Source organism: Neolamprologus brichardi, chromosome 16 (genome assembly GCF_056152115.1).
Source record: "Neolamprologus brichardi isolate AB-2024 chromosome 16, ASM5615211v1, whole genome shotgun sequence".
Lineage (NCBI taxonomy): Eukaryota > Metazoa > Chordata > Actinopteri > Cichliformes > Cichlidae > Neolamprologus > Neolamprologus brichardi.
The window spans coordinates 27,227,555-27,254,642 of NC_142119.1; the positions used below are offsets into that span (position 1 = coordinate 27,227,555).

Consider the following 27,088-nt stretch of genomic DNA (forward strand, 5'->3'; position numbering starts at 1 on the left):
TCGGTTTCCTCTCTGATGCTCACCACTACTTAGTTAATGAAGCTCAAATGAGGATTGCATAAGCCAAAGTGTGAATCACTGCCTGACAACCTTGTGCACAGTGAGGTTGCCTGGTTCGTGGGTTTGATAATTTTAGAACATTACAGTTAGAAGATGTTGTCTTTTTGACATTCATGGTGCTTAATCACCTCCTTCCAGTTACGTCTGTGTAATTTGCATTTGCCTCCTTTGGAAAACTTGGAGGCAGCTGAGAAGCAGGAAGAGAGCCTGGTTTAATTAAAGTGAATACTTTCTCAATTCTAAACTACTGCACTCAAACAGAGCCATCTAAGTAGGGATTACCATTAAGCTTGTGGAAACTTTGTGTAGTCAAGCAGTGTTGTGCACCATTGGTCTATGTCCAAGACACATTTTGCATAGAGTTTGTTGGCACATGTCTCTGTTATTGATATTGGTACACTGTTAAAGAACATATATTATATTATCTATATCTTATTATATATATCTTCTCCCTGCCTTGTTTCTCTACAGGTGTAGATCCATCTCTGCAAATCGACAACAGGATCCAAGCCTCGTCCCAAGTTGCTCTTCAAGGTTCCAAATCCAACAAGTCTCGGGCTGCCAACACCCGGGATGAGCGCTTCAGATCTGGTAATCATGTTTCTGTACTGCCAAAAAGTTTTAAACGTCTTGTGTTTCTCTTTTATTCTGTAGTTAAGCCGAGTTAATGCATTTCTTAGATCTGCACACAGAAGCCGTCCAAGCAGCTTTGGCAAAGTACAAAGAGAGGAAGATGCCCATGCCCTCCAAGAGACGGTCCGTGCTAGTTCAGTCTTCTGTAGAGGCATGCACCCCGCCAGGTGAGACCCTTGCTCCTTTAAATCACCTGCATCCCAGTTGGTTCTGCGCGTTCTCACTGGGTTGTTTGTTTGATATGTTCCCATGAGCTGTCGAGTGTAGGATGCTGAAACTCCATTGTGTCCACTGATCAAAAATTATGATGTCAAGCATTTGCTGCTGGAAAGAAAATATGCGGTTTGCTGAATGTGTCCATTCTTCGCGACTATAAAAGACTCGGTTCTGACCGTTGTGTTCCCAGAGAGACCTTCCTACACGAGTGGCAGAATGAATGCATAACCAGATTTTGAGCATCATCTTGAAATGTCGACCTTTTACCTGTTTGCATAACAGTTTGTATTGTGTGGGCAGTTCATTAGAATTGATGTGATTTCACAGCTTTCCAGCAGCTTCTTGTTTCCCCAAGAGTTTCAGGGCCAAAAGAGCCTTGTGCATGTGTTGTTGTCTTTCAATAATCTGTAGAAGATTTTATAGAGGGCTTTTCAAACACTGCCGTGATTTTTATCAAGTGGGGGACCTTAAAGCTTCAAGTCTTGGATAAAATGAGAGGACACAGCGGTGGAGCAAGTAACCGGATTAAGAGCTCAGACACAGTGGTGTGAATAGAAGAAGGAGAGGAACGTTTCATGGCTGTTTTGAGTTTCTCTGAGTGAACTATTGTACTTGAATTAGTCCCATACATGAGACTGATATATGTGTAATGTACATACAAGGTGATCTGATGATCTGCTGCTTTTGTAAAGATGACGGCAGCTATTGTTTCTACATTTTGTCTGGTTAGTCAGCAGAGAAGACAAGAACAGACAAGAAACATCAGATGAGGGTTATACCATGCAACACAGGCCGTCACCTGAACAGCTTCTGCACATTCAGCCAAACACTTGTCAAACACTTACTTTAAGTATGAATGTGTGAGTGGATGTACAAACCAGTAGGTGCAGTATACGCAAAACTTTAGTAATGGCAATCAATCAGTCCGTTGGTTGTTTGTTCCACTGCTTTGCTTAAGTTGGAAAGACTACAACATAACATCATACCCCCCTCAAGAGGAATTGTAGTAACCCTGTAATAATTCTCACTTATCATCTAGTATCTGGATTAAATTTCAACGTGTCACGTTCTCTGGCTTCTGAACAAAAAACTGCCCAACAAAAGACATTCCCATCAGCCTGTGTTGTACAATATATCTAATAAATATCAGCATGTTGACATCATAATTGTGAACACGTTTGTACCCTGATGCTATCAACATTGAACTCAAAACCAACTGTGCACGAGTGCAACGCTTTGATTGCTAAGCTGGAATTATTGTACCTAGCCTTGTATCCTATGCTGTATCCTAGATCATAGCCTGATATGAGTGCAACAAGAAAGTCTTTTAATAAACAGGAAACAAGGCAGAAAGCAGTTCTCAGTTTGCTTACAATGCTAATGTGTCGCGTTAAAAAAGACACACAGGTGTACAAGGATAAATGCAATGAGTCTGATTAAACAGACTTTCCATCATGATCTTGCATTTGCCAATTAAAATTCATTTTCTATAGACATAAATCAGTGAAAATAAGCTCAGCCTTTTAACTGCTGAAGCTTCGTTAGTTTGCCTGTTTTTGTTCATTTGTACTTGAAGTCGATCTCAGCGTATCTGCTGCTCTCCCTGCTCACGGTTTGTCTCTTAAATATCTCTCCGGCTCAGTCTTCACTGCCTCTTCTGGTTTTTGACTACTTTGTTGTGAAAAATAGCACCCCTCTCTACTTTTTTTTTGTATCCGTCCACCTCTCAATTTCTGCTTTGCATGTCTTCTTTAACCCTCTATTTCACTCTCCTGCAGGGTAACTGTGCCAAGGTTACCAAGATAGGGAGGCAGATTGGAGTGAGGAATAACAAACTGAATCATAAATGTGAGATAAACTGCACGAGTCCACGGCTGTAGAGGCATTAAATTGGTTTGTTATAATCACACCTCCTTTAACCTTCCGCTAACAGCCTCTCCAAGACTAAGGAAAGTCAAAGCAGTACTTTCACAATGTCTCAATTTGTTGGACTTTACTTGAAACTGTGTACTGTGGGAGATTAGTGGGATTAATTACATGAAGGCTCATTAGCTTAGAGAACATCCATCAGGCACGTGCTGATCACACATGAAGTCAAAGCCCCTTTTTTTCTACACAGTACTCTTTTTCTCCCCCGCTTCTCTCAGTGACTCGTTTTCCAGTTAATCAAAAGCACGATGAATTTTAGTGTAGCAGTTTTCTATGATTGCACAAGTTTTATTGTTTTCTTGGGGTTTAGTGAGTAGGTACGCTATTTTACATGGTCTGGGATGAATAATGGCAAAAGCTGGGAAGTTTCTTGGTGATTTTATAAACAGTTAGGACAATTTTTATCCAAAAATGCATGATAGGGAACTGCACTTTCACTGAACTCTGTTCTCAGCAGAATTCATAATGCAAGACTAGTCTGCTGCTGGGTAACTTGGCAGATGAAGTGGAATATGTTCATTTTAAATGATCATTACATTACTTTGAAGCTGTTCCTGTTTGGACTATTTTTGAAGAGACCAACTGCTCACAGTTGCCTCGAGGGAGAGAAAATAAAATCACCAGTGTCTGGTTTTGAGTTTGAGTCCAAGTGACATGAAAAAGGGAATTTATTATACTAACAGTTTATGTTTGTATTGTGTGCAACTACAGTATGTAGTTATGTGTTATTGCAATTGTCTTGAGGTAGAAATTCAGCCTTAATTAATAGCTAGGCAATATGTAAGTGTGCTGACATGCTCAGAAGAAAGCTCCCATCTATTTTGTTTTTGATCATTCATATTTTTGATGACTGCAGCTCAGTATACCAGACACCTAATTTACTCTCCCTCCTTTTCATCATCATCTTCAAATATGCAACACTCAGTCTGTCCCTTGATACATGTGTTGCAGTTTTATACATATATATTGCACATGTCGTTGCAGTGTGGCTGCTTACAGGCAAATATTAAAAACACAGTAGTGAAGCCGTGAGAGATTTAAAAACAAGCATCTCTCAGCCTAATTAACTTCCATCCCCATTAAAGTCATCCTACCCATCCCCTTGCTTATATGTACTCTATCAGTATGTATAAGTAGAATAAAGTGTCATCTGCATATCATCTAAACCCTGCGCAAACCCTGTTCCAGGTTTTCCCATCTTGATTTCTTTTCCTGGTGACACTCTAGACAGCCCCATGTTCTTTGTCCTCTGTTATGACGCTGCCCTGTCTTGACCTGTCAAACACAGACACCTCCTCAGCGTCAGAAGACGAGGGCTCGCTGCGCCGACAGGGACGTCTGACCACCTCCACGCCCTACCAGGGCCACAGCCACCCAGCTGTTGAGCACTGGTTTAACCGTGTCATCCAGGGTTCGTCCACCTCATCCTCCGCGTCATCCACTTCATCCCACCCGGGAGGGAGATCCGTCACCACCACCAACACCACTGCCCACGCAGCCCTGAACGTCAATGCCGCAGCCACCGCTCTGGCAGACCTTATGGCACACACCCAGCTAGGTCAGTGACGCACGCACACAGTTTCAGATACTTTTAGCTGTTGCAGTGTTTAGTTGGTCAGTATGGCATTTCATGAATTCTTTTGACCTCCTTCATTCCTTCATTCTAGATTTAGATGATGTGTTTAAGCCAAGCAAGAAAGCCATTATAAATGATTTTTCTGTTTCGATTGCATTTCAGTTCAGTTCAAACAGGAATTTATAAATGGAGACCTGCCTTCTTAGCTGTCTGCGTTGAAATTCTTTGTTCTTTATGCAGATAGGTTTTATATATGTACATACAAACAATTTAGGGAGTCGAAGACTGAGTTTTATGCTTTTTCTATTATCCTCATTTTGTTAATTTCGGCAGAATATATGGTAGATACAATAACTGCTTCCCAGTCAGATTTGTCATCATATCAAAGGTGACATCTTAACCTGTGTTATGTACCGCAGACTGTTTAATCGCAGATAGACAGCACTGTCCTACACATCGATTGCTTTCTGAGGCCTTATCTCCCTCTAGATACAAAAAAGCACTCGATGATGACAAGACAAAAGGGACCCAACGACTGAGTTTTAATTCCCGTCTTTCTAGTTAGCCATCCTCGTCTGCCATCTCACTGTCATTTGATCATGTGGAGAAGCTCTCAGCCACATATCTGTCAAAACCGCTTGTTCTATGTTGCCACATGAGTGCTTACTTGTGTGCACGTTTGTATGTGTGCGTACATGTGTGTGCTGGTAAGACGATATCCTATTAGGATGGAGCTGCCTGGTTTTATTTTTTTCACTTGCTCGTTTCCCCTCAAGGCTGCTGTCATAAAGCAGCAGCAGCGACTTGTGCTGAATGAAGCTGTAAATAAATCTTCCATATTGCCTTGTTCCTCTGCCCCTCAGACACTGATTCTGTCATCCACTTCAACAGGAGACACTAAAAAATACTATATGTAGTTAAAGGAACACCAGTTCTCAATGTGGAGTTTTTTTTTTTTTTTTTAAATCTCTTTGAAAACCACTTCCATACATTTGCATAAGAAAAAAAATATGCACAAGTGCTCATCCCAAAAGTTGGAACCACTGACATCAGCTGTTATGAGCAGGGTTACTGCGATTGGCAGATGCTCCCCATAAACACTGTTTTCCATAATTTTCAGACCTTGGAAATTACCCAAAATTCTTTCTAGTAATGTGATCTGATAATTGGTTATGACACATGTCAAAAATATGGCTTGGCTCTGCAACAAGGTATCTGTTTTGGATCTAACTCCAATGTTAGACTGTAAACTCCAGTTCTCATGACACACTTAAAACAGAACAGTTGATCCTGTCACAGACGTTAATGGTAAATGGACCGCTTCCTATATACTCTTTCATTCACACAAGCACCTTTTTCTATGTCTGAGTGCTTTCTATCTAACATTAAGAGAGCAACTTTGCTCTCTTAATGTCTGGACATCAGTTGGTCTGTAACATAGTGTAAGACATCTTGGATACAGACTTTTATGTGTGGTGTTGAGGGAAGGTGAAAAGTTGAAATACAGTCTCTGCTTCGGCTCAGAGAATACCAGGCAAATCATATTGTTTGCTAATCCATGACTTAGATCTTTATATAAGTTGCGAGCACCCACAGTTGGCCTTAAATTTGACCTTTTAACCCCCGACACCCCCACTCATCGCAGATAACCACTCAGCGCCCCCTGACGTGACGGGGCTGTCGGAGCGCTCCTCGCATCACGCAGAGCGGCCCCATGTGGCCTCGGTGCGAGGCATTTCCCGCGGCTTCAACCACCACACCAGCGTCATGGAGACCGCAGATGGTGAGTTTCCTGCCCACTCACACTCACACACACACACATACACGCAAAGTCAACTCCCGTTTTCCTTCTCCCCTGCTGTTTGTCCCTCTGTCTTCTCCCTTAGTCAGTCTGCCAACGTGACTGGCAAAAGCTACTGACTGACCTGCTCATGTTGCCACGGTAACGGTGCACCTCTCCACCCCCCCCCCCCCACCCCACCCCTGAAAAATCCGTCACGTTCCTGCCGTAATGTTTGGTTCTGTTAACTAACAGAAACACTGAGACAGTAAAGATTTACACAGCATCATGGTCTCGCTTCTCTGCGGCAAACAAATATTTGAGTCATGACATAAAACAGATCATTAGGTGCTCGGTTTTGCGCTCAGTTTTTGCCATGTTGTTGGTGGATCTGTGCATAAAATAGCCTTCAAACATTATTCGTCATTCAAACCGTGCCTTTGCTTGTATGGCTTCAGTACTGCTACCAGCATGGGTCAGTGGGTGCTACAGATGGGTACATACAAATACAGTAAATACAGTATTAACAGGTCATGTTCCACCTCATTTTAAGGTAGGTTTAAAAAAAAAAACCACAATTGAGCACATTAATTACAGCCTGAGCTAACAGGAAAAGAAGGGAGGTGGGTGAGGGAGTGTGGTTTTTATTCCATATAAAAACAAATTTGGTGTCCTAAAGAAGTTTTGGCTTTCTCTTATAGGAAAATTAGCAGAATTAGAGTAAAATGTAAGCAGGGTTTCATTTACCCAACCATAAAATATGTTTTGGTTTATCAAATTGCTGTAAGGGAGGACACACAGTCATTCCCTATAACTGCTGTGTGCTTACGCTTGTTATCACCCACCGTCTCCTTCAAATTTCTAACCCAACAAGTCCTTTTCCCTTTAGCATGACATCATTTAGCGGTCTATAAGAGGACCCATATATCTAAAAAGTTGTCAGTTCACCTTTAACTTGGCAGAGAGTCTCGCCGTTGGAAGAACCCTGAACACTTTCCTAAACAGCTGAGTTACAGGGAGAGGTTTTTCATAAATCCACTTACATATACACCTTCTAGTGTGATTCCGTTTTAGGTGGCGTCCACAATAGTCTTTGAACCTTACAAAACTTTTTTTTCCATTATCTTAACAGGTTATTGAGTTTAGAGTTGCGTTAGGGCTGGAGACGATCCAAGCTGTTATAGGGTGAAAGGCAGGGTACACCCCATATAGGTCGGTTTGTCACATGACTGGGCCTTTACTTTTAATGTGTGTTTAATATTGTGAAAGTATCCTTAGTTATGTAGGACCAGAACATGGACCACTCTAGAAACAATGCATGTATTTCCCAGTCACCAATTTACATTTAAGGCATAATGGTTATATACCAGTATCTGTTTTCTTCATAATGTCAGCTGCTCTGTACTGCCTACATCATGTATTTTACTACTAAGAAACAGAGTGAGTGACCTGAATGCCTATTTTCCAAACATCTCCATCATATATGACAGTGTTTTTTTTGTTTTTTTTTATATGAGTTGAGATTACTTGAGACCTATGAAAGAAAACCAGCATCTTGCTACAGATGACAATGAGGTTGACGGGTTCATTAAATCTGCTCCACTTTCTTTGTCTGAGTTCATCTTCATTCATTCAGTTTGTTAATAATCAGGCAGCCTGAAAACCGGAGGACACCTTGAGCAGAGAGCCTATAATCTCCCTGCCACCCGTGCTCTGGATTCTTAAATACTAAACAACCTAGCTGACACAAAAGCAGGAAGTAGTGGTTAAATCTATGGATTTAAAACTGCAGGTTTTCCTATGCTGATTACTAAACATGGGGAAAGTGGTAAAACAACAGTGTGATTCCATTATAATCCCACTCTCACATGCATGTGGCAGCTGTAGATTTCTCACATATTCACGCTCACGGCCGATTCAGACTTTTGCACAAATCTTTCTAGAGCCTATGGTGTGTTTTTTTTTAAAATGCCAGCCAAAATGGAAACAAATAAAATGCTGGCACTCTTTTCCCTCCTTGGTCCCCACGCAAACATATTTGCCCTTCAGGTTTTTCCCACTTCTTCTTACATTCCCTCACACCAAGTCCAATAGTTTGTGGAAACTCCTTCCAGCAATCTGCTGACATCTGTGAGTCCTTATAGTGAGGCAATAATTGTTATTCTCTCACTGATCAGACCAATCACATTAGTTGCGGGATGCGTCAACACGATGCAGAGTTACATCATCGGGGAGGTGCACCTTGAGTTACGGTGAAGGTTTTCAGAAGGGTTCTGTGGTGTTATGATTCAGTGCAGACATATAAATCCCCCGTCATCCAGAAAGTTCACAGGAGCGCTTCGTTGACATCCTGATGTGTCTCTCCTCTAGGATGTGAGTGGAGAGGTGAAGGATCCCTCACTTTAATTGATGGTATTTATAACTGCTCCTTCAGCTCTATGGCAGCCTGCTGTATGTGCACTCTGCTGTATGTGCGTTTGTATTTGTGTGTCTTTGCATCTCTGCCTCTCACCTCCACTGTCAGGTTTACTGTGACACTTGTCCAAATCTTGTGTGTTATAAAAAAAATATGCACAGCTACAGTGAATTCAGTGATACAGTGTGCATGTGAGTGTGTTTGTGTTTGTATAGCTGAGTATGTTGCAAGTGCTCTACCGTTTATAGCATCTTCAGGCAACGTCTAACCTGAATGTCTTTAGAAAGTGAGTGCGTTTAAGCAGAGGTGTAACTCTTCGTTTGGCCTTGCGACTAATTACTATGTTGACATACTGTTTTCTTATCTCAAACTGAAAACAACTGTCAGTCTGTTTCTCACTTCAGTCTTTGACGGCTAGCCCGCAGCCATGCAGTGACTTCTTTGATGGCAGCTGTCTAGGACTGCTGGAATTTTTTTTGACACATAGATGTGTGTAAAGACAAAACAAGTCACACAGTAGCTTTGGCTCCATCTGTACTTGGATACCGACACTGTGTGTGTTGGTGTTTTTGCACAAATTTTGCCGATACAAATTCAGTATTTTCGCGCTGTTTTCAGCTTACAATCATTTAAAAAATAAATTTCTTACAGAATTTTGTGCAGTACTGTGAAAAGTAAACCATTGCAACTGCCATAGGAATTAAAAGGGTAGGTAGCAGTTAATCTAATAACTCTATAAAAGCACAAGTTTTGGCAGTTTGCTGGTCTGGGGCATTCAGGTTTGTTAACATGGTGACAATGAACAAAGACAAGAAGCAGTGATCTTAAAGAAACAGCTCTTGCTGCCCATCAGTCTAGGAAGTGTTATACAGCATCCCAACACAAACACCTCAGACCATCTGTCAATGATCTGGGCTAATGAACCCGGGGACGTTGCAGTCATTAAGTTAGCCATGAACTCGTCTGTACATCAAGGTCATATATGACCGATAAAGCTTTGCTGAAATTAGGTTATACAACAGGACTGTGATACCAACCACAGCAGAAAACAGAATGGCTGAATCAGAGACAAGAACATACTCAAGGTGTTGCAATGACCCAGTCAAAGTCCTCAAGCTGGCTGAAATGATGTAGCGAGACCTAAGAGAGCTGCACATAAATGAATTGAGGCAAACCTCAATGAAATTAAAGAAATGTTATAAAGAAGAGCCAAAAATACCTTCAAAATGATGTGAGAGACTGATAAAGTCATACAGAAAATTATTACTTCAAGTTATTGCTGCTAAATGTGGTTCTACAAGCTGATGAGTCATGCTCCATACTTAGTTTTCACAGCAATGCACAGAGTCCTATGCAAACTTTCTTTTCCACATCGCTTTATCCTATCAAAAGAGCAAAAGCAACAACAAGTTATTATTATGAACAGGTGTTTATTGTATCCGTAGCCTGATAAGGCTTATTTTTATCCCGCCGACCTCCGTTGTCATCCAGAAACAATGACAAATGCATCAAGTGAACCATGCTGTTGCAGTGGGTAACATGTTCCCTCATTATGAGTCACTGTGGGTTTTTCTGAGCCAGTTTCACATACTGTACACCATCCTGCCTAAATCCATGGCTGGAGATAGTCACTATAAACACACCTTTGCAAATATAAATGTTTGAATAGAAAATCCTAAAAGCTGCAGTGCCCAGCTGACACAGGAAATTTAATGTTTTAAAAAAAACAGGACTGTGTTTTTATGACGCATTTTTATGTTTAAATTGCTCAGCAAGACTGGGCCCCAGAGACAATTTTTGGCTGGGATTTGTTAACAATAGGAAAAATATGGACTAATACTAGCCCGATCCTATAACTCTGTTATTGTTTACTGTAAAGACGTGGTGTAACATTTTGTCCCACATTAAGGAAGAGCCAGAGATTACTACAGCAATTTATGGCTGTAAATGCATTCATTATAAGATCATGAACACATTAATTATCGTCATCATCAGACGGGTCCTGGTTGGTCCAGATATGAACGATCAAGCCTCATGATGAGGTGGGTGGGGGAGTTCAGAGCCAGGATATTAGGGGCTGCTGTCTAATTGGTCCATCAGGTGCTGCACTGACCCCCGCATGGTCAATCCCTGGTACATCTGTCCCTGCATGAGGAGGCAGAGTCTGTCTGAGCTAGGCTTATTATAGTAAGATAAATCAGGCAAGCTGTGTGCAGCTGTGGCCTTTAGCTCCCGTGGCTGTCTGGGTTGTCGAACACAGCCAACCCCCTTTTAAAGCTAACTGTATATTTATCGGGTAAAAATAATGTCTGATGATGTTTATAGACTGAAGTCTAACGGCACAACGCAAGTTTCATTCGGAGTTTGTCTTGTTTGCTCTCCTTTTATGATCTGACTCCGTTTTTATATAAAAAAACGATTTAAGGGTTAATTTTAAAGTGTAACATGCATGTCAGACCATTTATCTGTGTTCTGATTTAAGTCGAGGTTAGGTGATTTTAGCCTCTCACTGTCCATATTTTATAGCATGAAACAGGCACCTTTTGAGACACCTCATGAATCATTTTCTGCAGCGAGTATATCTTTGTTGCTAGGCAGCAGGCGAGGCGGCTCCTTGTTTCCTGATTTCCTTTTTTCTTAGCCTTTGAGGTCTCGCAGTGATTCCCGAGACTTCCTACTAAAACACTATGTCTTTAAGGTGACTGTACAGCGCAGGACCTCGTGCTCCACTGCTTTGTTGTCTTGCCACAGTGTGACTGACAGCTGGTTGTCCTCTGTGCCTCATTAGAAAAACACACTGACCCTGTCTCCTTTTCTTTCCTTATCTGTCCCTCCCTTATCCACCCTCGTCCTCCATCAATCTCTCAATCAATCTGTCTGCACATGCCCACGTCCCACCATCACAATTATCTCCACTTTTTCCCGTCTGTATTTCTCTACATGTTTTTTTTTCTTGTCATCTTTATGTCTTCCCAACCTTTTTTTGTCTTTTCATCTCCATAAAACTCATTTTATAGGTGTTCCAGTCAACAGTCGCGTCTCCAACAAAATCCAGCAGCTGCTCAATACACTGAAGAGACCAAAGCGTCCACCGTTGCGCGAGTTCTTTGTTGACGACTTTGAGGAGCTTTTGGATGGTAAGCCCACCTGAATGTAATTACAGCGATTCTGCTGAATCAATAAATCTTCGTGAAGAGAAACTCTTTCACACTCCTACTCTTTCGAATGTGATGCTCACATCGCGTTGGTTTTCCAGCTCTAATAATAGTGATCTGTCTAATTCTTGTTGTGGCTGAGATAAGAATGTGACTGTGACCTTGCCAGGTCCCACAAGTAAACAACCAAGGCACGGTTTTCGCTCAGTGGTGGTTATTTTGGCCCTGAAGACCACCAGGTGTTGAAAGGGAATTTTTCAGGGAAGGGCACACGGACTGGACCAGCCCTTCCTAACCATTTCCTCCATTCCAACCAAACCCATCGGTGGGTCTGGGTGGTACTCTGCCACTCTGAATAAACACTGAGTGAATGAAAATGCAGCAGGAATAGCAGTGCATCAGCAGGTAACTGTAAAGCTTCTCCTTGTGGTATGGCAAGCTTCAGTGTGAGCAGAAAAAGGTAGGATCCAAACACTGATAAAGATGTTATATTTGGCAGAGATGTGGCTTACCTGCTTCTTTAAACAGGTCTGAACTCTACTGCTCAGAGAGTCTGAAGGTAAGAATAGAGATGAAGAGATGGAAGTCAAATCCAGAAGTCAATAGAGTACTTAAAGAAGGAGCGAGGCGAGACTGATTTCCAGTAAGCAGCAGCTTCGAGTTTCTCACAAGTAGGAATAATAGGCAGCTTAGACTCATGAGGACAGAACACAGCTCACTCTGTATCCTCCAGCTTTTCCTTTTCCATCACACCTTCCTCATTGTCTTTTTTTTTCTCACACTCTTTTTTTCCTCCCCTGTCCTCCTTACAAGTGTTGTTTAATTTACATATTTACCATTTCTTTGCAGACTAGCCGGTCTTCTTTATCAAGCAGCTCAGGAGCTTATATTACGTTCAATTCGAATCAAAGTCTTAAAGATGTCCAATTCATTTTCTTCATGTTTTCAGTCCAGCAGCCAGATCCCAACCAGCCAAAGCCAGAAGGCCAGCAGATGTGTCCCCTGGAAGGGGAGCCTCTCGGGGTGGTGACCAACTGGCCTCCCTCCTTGCCAGCAGCCCTACAAAGGTGGGGAACCACTCAGCCCAAGAGCCCCTGCCTGACAGCACTCGACAATGCTGGCAAGCCCGTCTACACACTCACCTATGGTAGGTGTTAGCCTGTGGATGTCGGCCCAGAAATGACAATTCAGATGGAAAAGAATAGCACCTCTTTTCATCCACTGTGTCTTTCAAAAACAGACATAATGTATTCTGCTTTTAAAATGTTGTTTTGCAGGTTAGATTAGTTAAATCAAAGGCACTCGTTGCCAATGTGTGTTAACCTCTGCAGGTAAACTGTGGACCCGCAGTCAGAAACTGGCGTATACGCTTCTTAATAAGCTGAGCAGCAGAAATGAGCCTCTGCTCATGCCTGGAGACAGAGTAAGTCATGATATATTACAGTGTGTTCGGTGGCGATTGAATGTGTTACATTTTTTGGCATTTCACTATTACAAATATTCAGCATGGAAATAATCACCAAATAAATTCAATGACGTGAGAAAATAAAATAAAACAAAACAAAACAGGGGGCTGAAAGTATTCCTACATAGGAACCTTTTGGGAAATATAGTTACTGCCTTTTCCTGCTAGATGAAAAAGTGACCAGCTCTCTGATTTGCGTTTACTTTTGTTGTTTTAGATCCACTTAAAAGCTTTAATATTCTATTTGAATTTGGAACATTAATATAGCAGAAAACTACTTTTTTTCCTATGAAATAATTAATGGAGTGCTTCCTTACTTCTTAGCAGAGAGGAAAGTCCCATTCCTCACATGTGTGTGTTAACCCAAGTCTGTATCTGCATTATTACCTTGAAATCTTTGACTGGGAACGTAAAATTGAAATGAGCGAGTCCAGTCTGACACAGTTCGTTCCACTGACCCATAACTGTAAAGTTTAAAAACCGAATTTATGTGTAGACATTTAATTTCATCTCATTTTCAGGGTCTCTAGAGTTGTTTTGCGGCTCTCCTCTGCTCCTCTGCTTTCAGTTTCACCCTGAGCGGAGGAAAGCTGCAAAAACGGCTCGGCTTGGGTCTAGTTGACTTGCTTGGGTTAATCATTGTGGCTGGACTTTTTTTCTGGTCTAAAATAATCTAAAAAGATGGGGGAGGCTGGCTGAGATGCCTGTTTGTTTTGGTGCGAGATGGTGCATGTGTGATTTTTGTCTGATGCAAAAACAGCAGTTTCACGTTTAATGGGGGCTACAGCGAACAGAAAACAGACCCAAGCCAAGATAGAGTAACTGACTGTTGACTAGAACCAAGGATTTATTGAAAATATAAATATTATTGTTGTGAAGCTGGAGTTGTCAACTAACTCTCTGGTAGAAAGCAATGATTTCTTAAACTTTAAAGCCTTGCAAAAAGCAAGCGCTTTATTATTTGTATGACATGTTTAGTGTCACCGTCAGTCCACAATACTGTTGTGTAGCATTAAAACAGAAAAATATGAAAGATAATGTTGGTGTATTGTAACCATGTCTCGAACACACCTGCAGGTTGCACTTGTTTTCCCCAACAATGATCCGGTGATGTTCATGGTGGCCTTCTACGGCTGTCTCCTGGCGGAGCTCGTACCTGTACCTATTGAAGTGCCGCTAACCAGAAAGGTAAAGCAATGAGGGTCTCCTGGGAATGTGTGAATTTTAACGTTTTACTGACCCCTACTGGACATCTGACCTCAAAGTGTTTACATGAGAGACGTACTTAAGTCAGATGCAGTTTTTGATTCAGTGCTAATCTTCACTCTCTTTGACGTTCCTTATGCTAAATCACATCTTTGTAAATCTGATCTCTTAAATCAGGGGTGTCAAACTCAAATACACAGTGGGCCAAAATTCAAAACTGGAACAAAGTCGCGGGCTAACATTAATATTTATTGAAAAACAAAATCTTCCTCCAGATATGAGAATGAATCTTTTCTTATGGACTCAAACAGGTTTTGCTGAAAAACTGAATATGGAACAAGCAAAGCTTAATACTAAACAATATATATATTAGCTGTATAATACCAGTAATTTGGTATGGCTTCGCGGGCCAAATGTAATTAGGCTGCGGGCCAAATTTGGCCCACGGGCCAGAGTTTGACACCTATGTCTTAAATGTTTAAATGCGGAGTATTAGCTTATGGTGTTTTGCGGTTCCCAGAGCATCCATCAGCTCAAACCATCCATATTAGTTGCACAGCCTGAATATTAATGCCTGTTCATGATTGCCCTTTATAAGCATGCTGTTGGCAGAGGCTGTGCTGTAATTAATGAGATTTGAGTGAGGTGAAATGATGTGTTATTCTAGTCAAAATATTAGATCACAGGCCAACTGTTCTCAGGAGTCAGATGCTCATTTGCTCACTCTGTCAGCTCCTATCATTCCTCATCCTCTCGTTGTGTCCCTCTCTTTATTCCTATTACCCTCCTCTTCTTTCTTTCCGCCTCTCCCCACCCATCTTGTGTCTCCCACCTTTTTTTTTGCTTTTCTGAGCAGCGCACTTTGCACAGCACGAGTTTAGCTATAAGCTAATTTGCACAGCCAATCAAATAGGAGCGAGCGTGTGTCAGATCTCGGGTTTCATTCCTGCTACAGTCTGGCTTTGATGCACAGCAGTAGAGTTTTTAATAGTGACTGGCCGTCACTCCGCTTGCTCACCTGCTGCTGCTTTGATGCTGCTGTGATGCTCTGAGGTTTCTTCTTCTTCTTTGTTTTCTTCTTCTTCTTGTCATTGCCCTTGTTTTCACTCCATTAGCAATTCCCACATTCCCTCGGCGCATCCTTTCTCAAAGTTATTTAGAGTTTTTCTGTTTTTAGTAGTTGATCGTTGTGACAGATACTCTCTTTGCTCCCCCAGGATGCGGGAAGTCAACAGATCGGCTTTCTGTTGGGCAGCTGCGGCGTCACGTTGGCACTGACCACTGATGCCTGTCAGAAAGGCCTGCCCAAAGCACAAACGGGGGAGGTCGCCACTTTCAAAGGTACAGCCTGTTTTGTTTTCATTGTGACTGTGTTTGCATAGTTTCATTTGGTTTGAGATGACTTCATGTCTCTGTCTCTGCAGGTTGGCCGCGGTTGCTGTGGTTTGTGACAGATGGAAAACATGTTGTGAAGCCTCCAAAAGACTGGCACCCTCCAATACGGGAAGCCAGTAACGACATTGCCTACATAGAAGTAAGTGGGGTTTAATCAAAGGATGTGACGCGATGGTTTTTACTGGAGTTGTTTTTTACTTATTCAACTTATTAGTCAGTTTTTGTTTTTACCAGATCCTTTTTTTCTAATGAAACAGTTTTTTTCCTTTTATGCTTCTTACATCTAGTATAAAACCAGCAAAGAAGGAAGCACCATGGGAATCACAGTGTCCCATTCAGCCATGCTGGCTCACTGTCATGCCCTCACGCAGGCCTGTGGCTACACTGAAGGTGAGGAGGAATCTTAATTTACTTTTTTGGTCATACTTTGTTTCTGCAATTTTTCCCTCCATCATTTATCACTTCTTCCGACATGGAGAAAGTTCAGTTGGTGCTGGCAGGAGAAATGCTCTGAGACACTTTTAGGTGTAGATACAGTCTCATTTGATAAATGCAGCTGCTCAGTTGGTTGCGTTCCTTCCATCATACCTGGGTCAGGTCTGCTTAAAAAGAAAGAGAACATAAAGTAGCTCCTTTCTTCTAGTGTCCTACTTTTGTTCTGAGTAACTGCAAACAGCACCAGCAACCCCCAGAGACTCTCCAGATCTGTTTCTGTAACTTAATTTGGCTTACTCAAACCACTGCTGCTACAGTCAGAATTTACTCTTCTTTACAGAAACTTGTGTAACTGTGTTGTGCTCCTAACCTTGAAAAATTCTCTTTTTTTTATTTGTAGGTGAGACGATAACCAACGTCCTGGACTTCAAGAGAGAAGCAGGATTATGGCACGGTGTTCTCACTGTAAGTAGTCTCCAGACCTCTAGTAGAGCTAATGGGGAGGTTATGTAATGAGAAATGGAGGAGATCTGAGCTCAGTTTGCAGATAAAAACTGAAACTTATCTAACCGGCTTCCCACTGAGGCCTTTATCAGTATGTAAATGCATTCAAACTAATGAAGTCCTGATGGGGGGAAAAGGCATCTTATCTAACCACTGAGGAGTTTCAAACCTGTGAAAAATAAAGCTGCTTCACTGACACAGACATCCCAGCTTTGATTGACTGCTTTCAAACATGCCTGAGAATTCCCGGTGCCTTAGGTCATACGTGATTTGTTGTTACGTGTATAAACAGGCTTATTTTTGTACTCTTGGCAGATAAAATCATAACCTGCAGTGTGTTTACAGTGACCTCATTTAGTTGTGATGCATTTCTGGCATATATTGGAGCTCATCTCAATGCTTACTGCTCTCCTGGCAGAGCGTCATGAATCGGATGCATGTGATCAGCATTCCCTACTCCCTGATGAAAGTCAACCCTCTGTCTTGGATAATGAAGGTTCACACATATAAAGGTAAGGGTCGGTCCATCTATTTAGGGTTAGTAAGGAATTTAGATCTTTTTTTGTTGCTGTTTAATTCGGAAAACGAGGACAGAGCACACTTTTCACAAGAAGCTACCTTAGTGAAGATACACTTCAGGTTTTTTATTGTTTTATTGTTAAGAAGACCAGATTTTATTCCTGCTTGTTACTGTTTTGATTCTCAGTCCACGTTTGACACGAGTGGATGGATTAAAGAGATAATTTGTTGGACCTATTGATTTCTGGGGTTGTGTGCCCTGAATAAAACCGATCCACAGCTCTGCCCAATCATCTGTTGGCGACTGACTCAGCTTGCGTTGCTCCTTGTTGTCTGGTTTTATGATCTTGTCAAACTGGACCACAGAGGTCATGATTGTGTCGGTCATTGTTTTTGTCTTTGTGTCCCCCGTGCAGCTCGGGTAGCAGTGGTGAAGTCGAGGGACATGCACTGGTCTCTGCTGGCCCAGAGAGACCAGAGAGACATCAGCCTGAGCTCACTGCGAATGCTTATCGTTGCTGACGGAGCTAACCCATGTGAGTCCATCTGCAGAGGCTCATTTAATAAAACAACACCCTGGAGTCCCAAGAAATTATTATTGATTTGCTTTGTTTGTCTGCCTGGTGCTCTGTGTGTGTGTGTGTGTGTGTGTGTGTGTGCGCGCGTGTGTGTGTGTGTGTTACCCCAGGGTCGATATCCTCCTGCGATGCCTTCCTCAACGTGTTTCAGTCACGTGGGCTGCGACCTGAGGTGATCTGTCCATGTGCCAGCTCTTCAGAAGCAATGACTGTCGCCATCCGCAGGTGCGCTTCCATTACTGCACCTGACGAGAACAAAAGCAGCCTCTTTGCCTTTCTGTGCTGCTGTTATGTCACACCATGCTTGCAACATCAGCTGGTTCCTGCAGGGAGGAAGGGAGATTTGTTCTGTTGATCACAGCGCAGACTGTAGAGTCTCACAGCTTTCTGCTGAATGTGAAGCTCTGTTTTGGAGGAGGATTACGATGCCAGACGGATTGGGAGGCAAGAAAATGCTTCAAGTAGAAAAGCTGGCACTATTTTTAGTGAGAGAAATGCAAATTTAAATATATGCAAGAGTTAAGAAATGTAATGGAGCCACAGAGTCATTAAATTTCTCCAGGACCAGTTCATATCTTCTTTTTAAGTGTTAGTACTGCTGTCACTGTACTACACCAGTAGATGGCTCAGTCTGACTGCCGTAAGCAGAAAAGGAAGAATTTAAGTGATAGCATGGCTTAAGTAATAGCATGACTGTGTGTCCTGCAGACCTCCAGAAATGGGGGTTCCTCCTCCCGGGAAGGCGGTGCTGTCCATGGGTGGGCTGAGTCACGGGGTGATCCGTGTGGACACTGAGGAGAAACTCTCTGTTCTTACAGTGCAGGATGTGGGACAGGTCATGCCTGGAGGTACAGTATACCATGCACATTATTAACATTTTACTGATGTTAATGACTAAAATACTGATTCTGAAGAAGGTTGAGAAAAAGGAGCTTTTCAAGAATTAAAAAAAATGTGTGCATGCTGACACTGAAATATCTAACCATATAAAAGTGTTTGTAGCAAAATATTCACCTTAAAAGCCTCTTTTAAAACAACATTTTAACCGCATCACCAATAAATCCCCACATCCAACTTAAATGAAATTATTTACCAAATTCACCAATTACCAAATTTTACTGTTTGAACTTTTTGAAGTGTTTCATAGAAGTTGTTGAAAAGCTTAATGCAAACCGGGATCTTTGAATCGATTTAAATATCGACCTTATGACTCATTCCTCCTTGTGCCCATCCTTCTGTGTCCATTTTGCATTTCCAGCCCTGGTCTGTGTGGTGCGAGCCGAGGGGATACCTTATCTCTGTCAGACAGACGAGGTCGGAGAGATCTGCGTGAGCTCAGGCAGCACCGGTGTCGCTTACTACGGCCTCCCAGGCATGACCAAGAACATCTTTGAGGTTGGTGTTTCGTTATTTCTGTAAGTGGTCAGGTGTGACAAAGGATTCAGCGCTTTTCTCTTATTATTCATGAGTGTCACTTCATATGTGCAGTGTAATAGCACCACATTTCTAAAAATCTTCTTAATTGATAGCACTAAAATTAAATGATGGCGCTATGATTTCCAAAGTCATCACCTGATTGGACTTCTATTAATTGAAGGCAGTATCTGTTTGTTTTGATATTTGGTTTTAATAGTGTTGTATCTTCTTGCAGACTGTCCCTGTAACACCGTCTGGGATCCCGATCAGTGGCCGACCTTTCACTAGAACCTCACTGCTGGGCTTTGTAGGGCCAGTAAGTTCCTCTTTAGATTTCCTTTTAACCTTCCTTTGATTTAATGTCAGTCTTACAGCTTTACACAGGTACATTTTAACTGTCCTTTCAGATCTCATAGTACTACTGTGACAGTTCTGGCAGCAAAAAATAAAAATAATGATAATGGGTTTTTCTGCCTAATAGAACAGATATTAATATCTGTCAGAAATAATCAGCATGAAGTGCCACATGTGATATTGTCAGTTTTACCATCTTGTTGCCTCTACTCTGGTTTGTGATTTTCTAAATTACTCAGGAAGACTCTCAGTGGTTTGTGTTAGTGGTTGTTAGTCAACAGTGAGTTTAGTAACAAATATGCAAATGTTTTACTAACTAAACTAACTACTTGCAACATTAGATTGCCCAGTTAAAGGGTCCATCCAGTCAATGCGCAAAGACCACTCATCTCTGTAATTGTTGCAGGTATTTGTTCGTATTTTAATTTAATGTGCTCACAGAATTGAAGAAAACAGTCTCTGAGGCTATGGCATTTGATTTTAGTCTAAAAGATTAATTTTTCTTTTAGGATATTTCACTAAACTCCCGGTTTCTGAATTGGATTATTCAGCAGAAGGCAGAAGAAAGAAAGAAACGGAAGTCTCTTTATTTTGAAGGATTGCTTTTGTGTTTATAGACTTTCAAACCAGTGAAAGATGGAGCTGACCTGAGTTTATTTAATTTGTTAAAATCGTGGAGATGATCATACCAGTGTAATTATCACTTGACAAATGGTGATGTTTTTTTTAATTTCCGAGTTTAAAGCATAATTGTTTTCCCTTTGAGGACATGAGAGCTCCTGGATGAAGAGTTTGATGATAGTTTATAAGACGTCTGTAAACCTTTTGAGGCATTCAGATTTCTTTGCACCAGGAGCTCATGTGTTGTGCGGATCACCACATGAACTTTTGTGACTCTATCCAGGACAGCCTTGTGTTTGTTGTGGGAAAGATGGATGGACTGATGGTCGTCAGTGGGCGGAGACATAACGCTGATGACGTAGTTGCCACAGCGCTGGCCGTGGAGCCCATGAAGTTTGTGTACAGGGGAAGGTAAAGGAGGAAGCGGCATGGAAAATATGGAAGTTTGCACTTCTTGTTGAGCAGGACAGCCAGTTTGTGACGGTGTTGCTTTGCTCCCCAGGATCGCAGTGTTTTCTGTGTCTGTACTGCACGACGAGAGGATCGTCGTAGTGGCAGAGCAGAGGCCAGACGCCTCAGAGGAAGACAGCTTCCAGTGGATGAGCCGTGTCCTCCAGGTCCTCAATATTTTTTGTTTTGATTTGGTTTATTTTTGAATTTACATGTTTATAAAATAATAAATGAATCTCAAACTTTACCAAAAAAAACTGTGTTTTCAGGCCATAGACAGCATCCATCAGGTTGGGGTGTACTGCCTGGCTCTGGTACCTGCTAACACGCTTCCTAAGGCTCCCCTCGGCGGCATCCATATATCTGAGACCAAGCAGCGCTTCCTGGAGGGTGCTTTACACCCCTGCAATGTCCTTATGTGCCCTCACACATGCGTCACTAACCTGCCCAAGCCGAGACAGAAACAGCCAGGTAGACCACAAGACACCTTAGACTCTGAGATCAAAAACACAACAATAATTAATCCAGTATGTTTGCCTTAAAATGATTTTTGGTGCTAACTTCACTGAGATGTATGATGATGATGCTTTGGTTGTGCTGGACAGAGGTCGGTCCTGCTTCTATGATAGTGGGCAACTTGGTGGCAGGCAAGAGGATAGCACAAGCCTGCGGGAGAGACTTGGGACAGCTGGAGGACAATGACCAGGCACGTAAGGTAGATAGTCATCCTCATTTCATCCATGCCACACCTCTGCTCACACACTGCAGACACAGGTAAGGATCCATACCTGAGGGAGAAATCTGAGTTTAGATTTATGTGCTCTTCAGTTGGTTGGACAACCTCAGTCAGGAAATCGAACAGCACGGATGTTACAAAGACGGCGCGTATGATATAAGGAACTTGGCCATTTGCCTGCCGAAACTTGTTCTGAATTACATCTTAAGTGGGCCTTATTTTTCTGGTCCAAGACTTATTTTTCTCGATGTTTTCAACACTATGTTTGTACAGTGAAGTACATGCAACTGAGAGGTGGCCTTCCCTTCTCCAAAAAACACAGGCATCACATAACTCAGATTGTTTTCCCATCATGCATTACACCTTTTTGCCTTTTGATCATCATCTGCACATGTGCTCTACCCCTTACATGTTTCTTATTCATGTGCAAAAACAGCCTTGTCCCATTGTGCAACAATATTTAACACCATTTATTAAGTGAGACAAGATATTTCTGTGTGACACTTTGATATCTTTGTAGTTAATCTTGTGTTTTCTTCCTTTAGTTCCTCTACATTCAGGATGTGCTACAGTGGAGAGCTCAGGCCACGCCAGATCATCCTCTGTTTCTGGTTCTCAATGCTAAGGTATTGTCTATACTGGGGTTTGACTTAAGAAAGATCAAATACGATCGATAGAAAGATCTCTAAATAGAAGGTGGTTTTGAAGGTAGCAACACTGATGTGTTATTACAGTAAATTTCCTTGAAATTCAGTTTAAAACCTTTTTACAAAAAAAGATTGTTGTCTCAGGTCTACCTGTTACCCTGATTCAGTTTAATTAAGTGAGTCATGAGTAAAGATACTTCATTAAAGTGATGCAAAACTCCTACAACTCAAGTTTTCATAAGAGGAAAGAAAAAAGTTGTAATGCAACGGTGAACGTTAGCTTGTTAGACATTTGTGGACTGATAAATCTTGATGATGGTGAATTAAATAAAGAGAACGATGCAGATAAATGTTACTCTTGTGCTTTCTCGTCAGGGCACAGTGTCCAGCTCAGCTTCCTGTCTGCAGCTGCACAAGCGAGCAGAGCGAGTGGCAGCAGCTCTGATGGGACGCCTGAACACTGGAGACCACGTAGCACTCGTCTATCCGCCAGGTAAAAAAAAAAACATCCGCTGCCCTGTGCTTCTTGACCTTTTAAAACATCCTCACTCCATTGGTTTTAAGAGAAAAAATATATATAAACAAACATTATGTGCAGGAATTGACCTGATTGCCACTTTCTACGGCTGCCTGTACGCTGGCTGTGTGCCGGTCACCGTCAGACCGCCACATCCACAGAACCTGGCCACCACTCTGCCCACCGTCAAAATGATCGTCGAGGTAACACAGAGGCTGTTTGGGGACACATCAAGTGCTTATGGCAGTCAGCGTGGATTGTATGCATTAAAAAATACATTAAAGTCAGTGATCTTCAGATGTATTTGTGCTCTGTTAGCAACGCCTTACTGTCTAATAGAAAACAGTGTGAACAGCAACACAACATATGTAGTTAGATTCTACTATCTGTGGTAAAGGTCAGCAAGTCAGTGTGCATCCTGACAACCCAAGCAATAACGAAGCTGCTGAAATCCAAAGAAGCTGCTGCTGCTGTGGACATCAAGAGCTGGCCCACCGTGCTGGACACTGGTAATTTATGTACACACACTCAAATGCTTAACATCAATTTCTGCAGTGAACGTTCTCCTAATTCGCTCGTTCTTCGTCCAACAGATGATCTCCCCAGGAAGAAGAGCCCCCAGATGTACAAGCCCCCAACCCCAGAGATGTTGGCTTACCTAGACTTCAGTGTGTCCACGACAGGCATCCTGGCAGGGGTCAAAGTATGTTGAACGAACTGTCGGGTTCAGTAGATTCACATGTTGCCATCATATTGCCTCTTTTTGTTCCTGTTAATGCACACCCTGAAATGGAGGGGTAGGATGTTCAAAGGTTTCAGAGCTGGAACTGAGAACGCTTATGAAGTTCTAGTTGGGATCTTGGGACTACGAAGAGCTGTTGGTCCAGTGACCTAAGCAAATGACCTGAGACGACCACCACGTGAGAGTGATGGGGATAATCTGAGGCTAGCCCATTAAGGCACTCATGAATAAGATTTTGCAATTAATCCTGTTGCAAACAAATATCCAGTGTATCATTATCAGAAAAGGTGGCAAATGCTTATCTTTAGACATATATATCAGGAGACTAATTTCCCCCTTTAAAATCCCTTTTTCCAGGATGTTAGTACCTATCAGACATGTAACTAACAACAGCAATCTACTCAAGAGGCAATAAAAAGCACATTTGATCTTTTGAAGGGTATATAAAGAAAGTAAGGTTTGAAGTCCTTGATTTTAAGCACTTTGCTTGCATTCAGTGTCAGGTCGCAGGACATTTTAACATTAGCTGTACCTCTTGTTCACACTTAATTTGGAAAAACTGGATTCAGATACTTGCCTATAAATGAAATGAACTACAAAAAAAACCCTATGAAGTCCTATTTGACAGATTTGCAAGTCTAATTAAAAAGATTAACAAACGGCATGTTTGACTGGGTGAACTTCAGCACATTCTGGAGTTATGATTGATTTTATAGGACAACAGTAAAGGCTTAAAAGGCTCTTAGTCTGCTGTGAGGTAATGAATCCCAGGCTCTGTGCTTCATTCTTTTCTTTTTTTATGTCATATTGTCTCTTCTAGATGTCTCATGCTGCCACCAGTGCCTTGTGTCGCTCCATTAAGCTGCAGTGTGAGCTCTACCCATCCCGGCAGATCGCCATCTGTCTGGACCCGTACTGCGGCCTGGGCTTTGGTCTCTGGTGCCTGTGCAGGTAGGGGCTCTCAACAAACGACCGCCAGTAACATTTGAAAATCTGAACACAGATTATTATCTTTTCTTTCTGTGGATTCCTGTTCACTCTCTTGCCTGCATCTTCTTGTTTCAGCGTGTACTCGGGCCATCAGTCGATCCTGGTTCCACCGCTGGAGTTGGAGAGCAACGCATCTCTGTGGCTTGCAGCCGTCAGCCAGTACAAAGTGCGCGTCACGTTCTGCTCGTACTCAGTCATGGAGATGTGCACCAAAGGACTGGGTTCACAGACAGAAGCACTGCGGGTCAGTTGGTCTCTTCAGCTGTTGAACAGTGTCACTGAGGGGAAACAACAAACCACAGCGTTTTTCTTGCACAAAATTGAAGTAATTCTCTTCAAATAGTCCTTTTCCCTGCGGTGCTGTTGCACCAGCACCATAATTATCAAGACAAAGTGAGGGTACTGAATGGTGAAGCACTTCACTGCTCCGTGTCTGCCTGTGATTACTGTCTGCAGCACTTAAGACTGGTCTGTCTGTGATCTAATAGGTGCCTAATAGTCTGCCTAAGAAAAATAATTATAAATATTAGAACACAGAAACTATTTTTCTCCTTTTTTCCGCAAAGCCCAAAATAATTTTATCACTCTCAAGTTCGTAGGTTTTGCTGAAGCTGATCTTCTTTTCCCCCATATCCAGCTGAGAAATGTGAACCTGTCCTGTGTGCGTACCTGCATGGTGGTAGCAGAGGAAAGGCCCCGCATAGCCCTCACTCAGTCCTTCTCGAAGATCTTCAAAGACCTGGGGCTTTCACCGAGAGCTGTGAGCACCACCTTCGGCTGCAGGGTGAACGTAGCGATCTGTTTGCAGGTAGGCCCACTGGTCAAGGAACATTAGAAGCGAAAGGGGGAGGGCTGGGAAAAGTCCAGAATGAATGAATGTCAGTGTTTTAGAGCCAAAGCAGGCCATGAATGTGGGCAAAGATTCATGGCAAAGATGTTAATGAAATTCTTTTGCGGTGTCGGTTTGACAACACTTCATAAAAGCCTGAATGTTAGTGATGTTGAACTTGGAAAGTTTGTGGATGCTTGCATTAGCTGAGTAGAATAAAAGACAACAAGGAGCATGCAAAGGGTTTATCGATGTAATTATTGATGTATCGATGTAAAGAAACTGAAAAAGTTGATTAGAATTCCAATAAATCCATCACAAATTAAGATTTGATTAAAAAACTGCTACGCAGTCCAGTTGTTTTGTGTCTCTGCAGACAGCTTTGTTTATTTTATCCCTAACCGATGGATTTCATTTCCTCGTTTATTTAACTGGCTGGTTATTTTTTCTAGCTCGTTATTTTTCCTGCAGTGCAGCTCTGTGCACACAAGCCAAAACATTTTAACTGGAAAAAATGGGGCATTTAAAACTTTTTATTAAATGAAACTATTTTATTAGATAATTAGAGGGTGAAATACAAGACCTTGATTTACCAGCTCACTGCATGTGAGGAAGAGTTTAGAAAGTGCAATGGTTCATCTTACATTTAGTTCCAGTAAATAAAAACAGTGAAATAAGTCATGTTTTGACTTTGGCTTTTGTCAGTTTTTGGTCGTGTTCTTTTATTTTATAGTTTTATTGTTTTTTTTTCAGTCCCTGATGATTTATGTGTGTGTCTGAGTGTGTATGAGAGTTGTCCACGTATCTGAATACATACACATATATCTCTTTATTTATCTGTCCTGTCAGCCCAACAGGTTAGGGAAACTGGCTGAGCAGGTACTGTGTGATAAGAGTGGCTGTTTGCTCTGCTGCTTGGTCTGTCTGTTTCCGTGTGTTCACGTTTGTCATTTATTTTGCATGAAGTTTTGTCATGCTTAGCCACAGTTCACTATTTTTTTCAGCACTTAGCTCGTTTTTTTCCTCTTCCCGATGAGCTTCAGCTTCTGTATCGCTATTTATTTCAGCCGAGTCCTGCTTCTATCAGCTGGCTCCTGATCATTGCTCTACAGCAGGTTTAGATATACATGATCCACACATTATACAATGAGCTGGCTGCATGAACTCTGCTGCGACTCAGTAAATTAGGGTATAATCAGTAGAGTTTATGTCATACTTTCATACTTCAATCCACAATATTATACAAACTAACAGGGCATAATTGTTTGTGTGTCTTTTTATTCAGTTTTTAGGATATATAAATGTTTCTCAGCTTTTTGAACATATTTAAAATTTACCATATTTTGTTTTTATCTTGTTTTCAGTATATAGACTAATGAATTACTTATGTATGTTCTGAGGAACCTTTATGTTACTCACAGGTGGTCGTTCAGGTAGACATGCTCTGCTTAGTAAACTGAATCCTGCTTTCTGTGTTTGGCTGTGACTCACAGACCTCGGTGCAGCGACTCATTGCTGGCTTGTGCTCTGGCTGTAGACTGGCAAAGCGAGTGATGGAAAACATAATTTGCTGTGACCAGTCTCACAGCAGTAATGATGACAAATCCCACACAAAGGGATCTATATCTGACAGCTGTAATCAGCACTTGAAAAATGAATCACTTAGAATTCAGCTGCACGGAAGTACTTTGATTTTTAATCAAAACAAATGATGTTTAGACTTTGTTGAGTCATTTTTTATAAGCATTATTATTTAGAATTTAAATAAATGTTCCAGGTTTTCCCACAGAGCAGGTGATGGAGGTATTTGTGTTTACATGGCCCAGGTTTTGCCAGAGTCCTAACTATGGCAGCCTGGCTGGTTGGCTTCTGGCTGCCCCTTGCTTTGTCAGCAGTAGTTTCATAATCAGCTTCCAAAC

At 41.9% G+C, this 27,088-nt stretch overlaps 1 protein-coding gene across 9 annotated transcripts in view; it reads left to right on the plus strand.

Moving 5' to 3' along the window:
• dip2a (DIP2 acetate--CoA ligase A) overlaps positions 1–27,088 on the plus strand; it is an 86,784-nt gene that overhangs the window by 55,884 nt on the left and 3,812 nt on the right. For 2 of the 9 annotated variants that reach the window (XM_087830130.1, XM_087830139.1), the window contains exons 3-34: positions 532–651; positions 741–860; positions 4,127–4,396; positions 6,060–6,197; positions 8,565–8,606; positions 11,628–11,747; positions 12,715–12,912; positions 13,097–13,188; positions 14,308–14,418; positions 15,654–15,777; positions 15,861–15,970; positions 16,119–16,221; positions 16,667–16,731; positions 17,189–17,282; positions 17,706–17,825; positions 17,978–18,092; positions 18,576–18,715; positions 19,126–19,262; positions 19,519–19,599; positions 20,542–20,669; positions 20,761–20,875; positions 20,978–21,179; positions 21,314–21,423; positions 21,990–22,070; positions 22,467–22,584; positions 22,690–22,811; positions 23,006–23,117; positions 23,202–23,311; positions 24,171–24,301; positions 24,416–24,584; positions 24,978–25,148; positions 26,019–26,048. In XM_087830130.1, coding sequence (XP_087686256.1) covers positions 532–651; positions 741–860; positions 4,127–4,396; positions 6,060–6,197; positions 8,565–8,606; positions 11,628–11,747; positions 12,715–12,912; positions 13,097–13,188; positions 14,308–14,418; positions 15,654–15,777; positions 15,861–15,970; positions 16,119–16,221; positions 16,667–16,731; positions 17,189–17,282; positions 17,706–17,825; positions 17,978–18,092; positions 18,576–18,715; positions 19,126–19,262; positions 19,519–19,599; positions 20,542–20,669; positions 20,761–20,875; positions 20,978–21,179; positions 21,314–21,423; positions 21,990–22,070; positions 22,467–22,584; positions 22,690–22,811; positions 23,006–23,117; positions 23,202–23,311; positions 24,171–24,301; positions 24,416–24,584; positions 24,978–25,148; positions 26,019–26,048 — 3,899 coding nt within the window. The remainder of the gene's footprint in view (positions 1–531; positions 652–740; positions 861–4,126; positions 4,397–6,059; positions 6,198–8,564; positions 8,607–11,627; positions 11,748–12,714; positions 12,913–13,096; positions 13,189–14,307; positions 14,419–15,653; positions 15,778–15,860; positions 15,971–16,118; positions 16,222–16,666; positions 16,732–17,188; positions 17,283–17,705; positions 17,826–17,977; positions 18,093–18,575; positions 18,716–19,125; positions 19,263–19,518; positions 19,600–20,541; positions 20,670–20,760; positions 20,876–20,977; positions 21,180–21,313; positions 21,424–21,989; positions 22,071–22,466; positions 22,585–22,689; positions 22,812–23,005; positions 23,118–23,201; positions 23,312–24,170; positions 24,302–24,415; positions 24,585–24,977; positions 25,149–26,018; positions 26,049–27,088) is intronic. The other 7 variants (XM_087830131.1, XM_087830132.1, XM_087830133.1 and 4 more) reach the window with 7 other exon arrangements.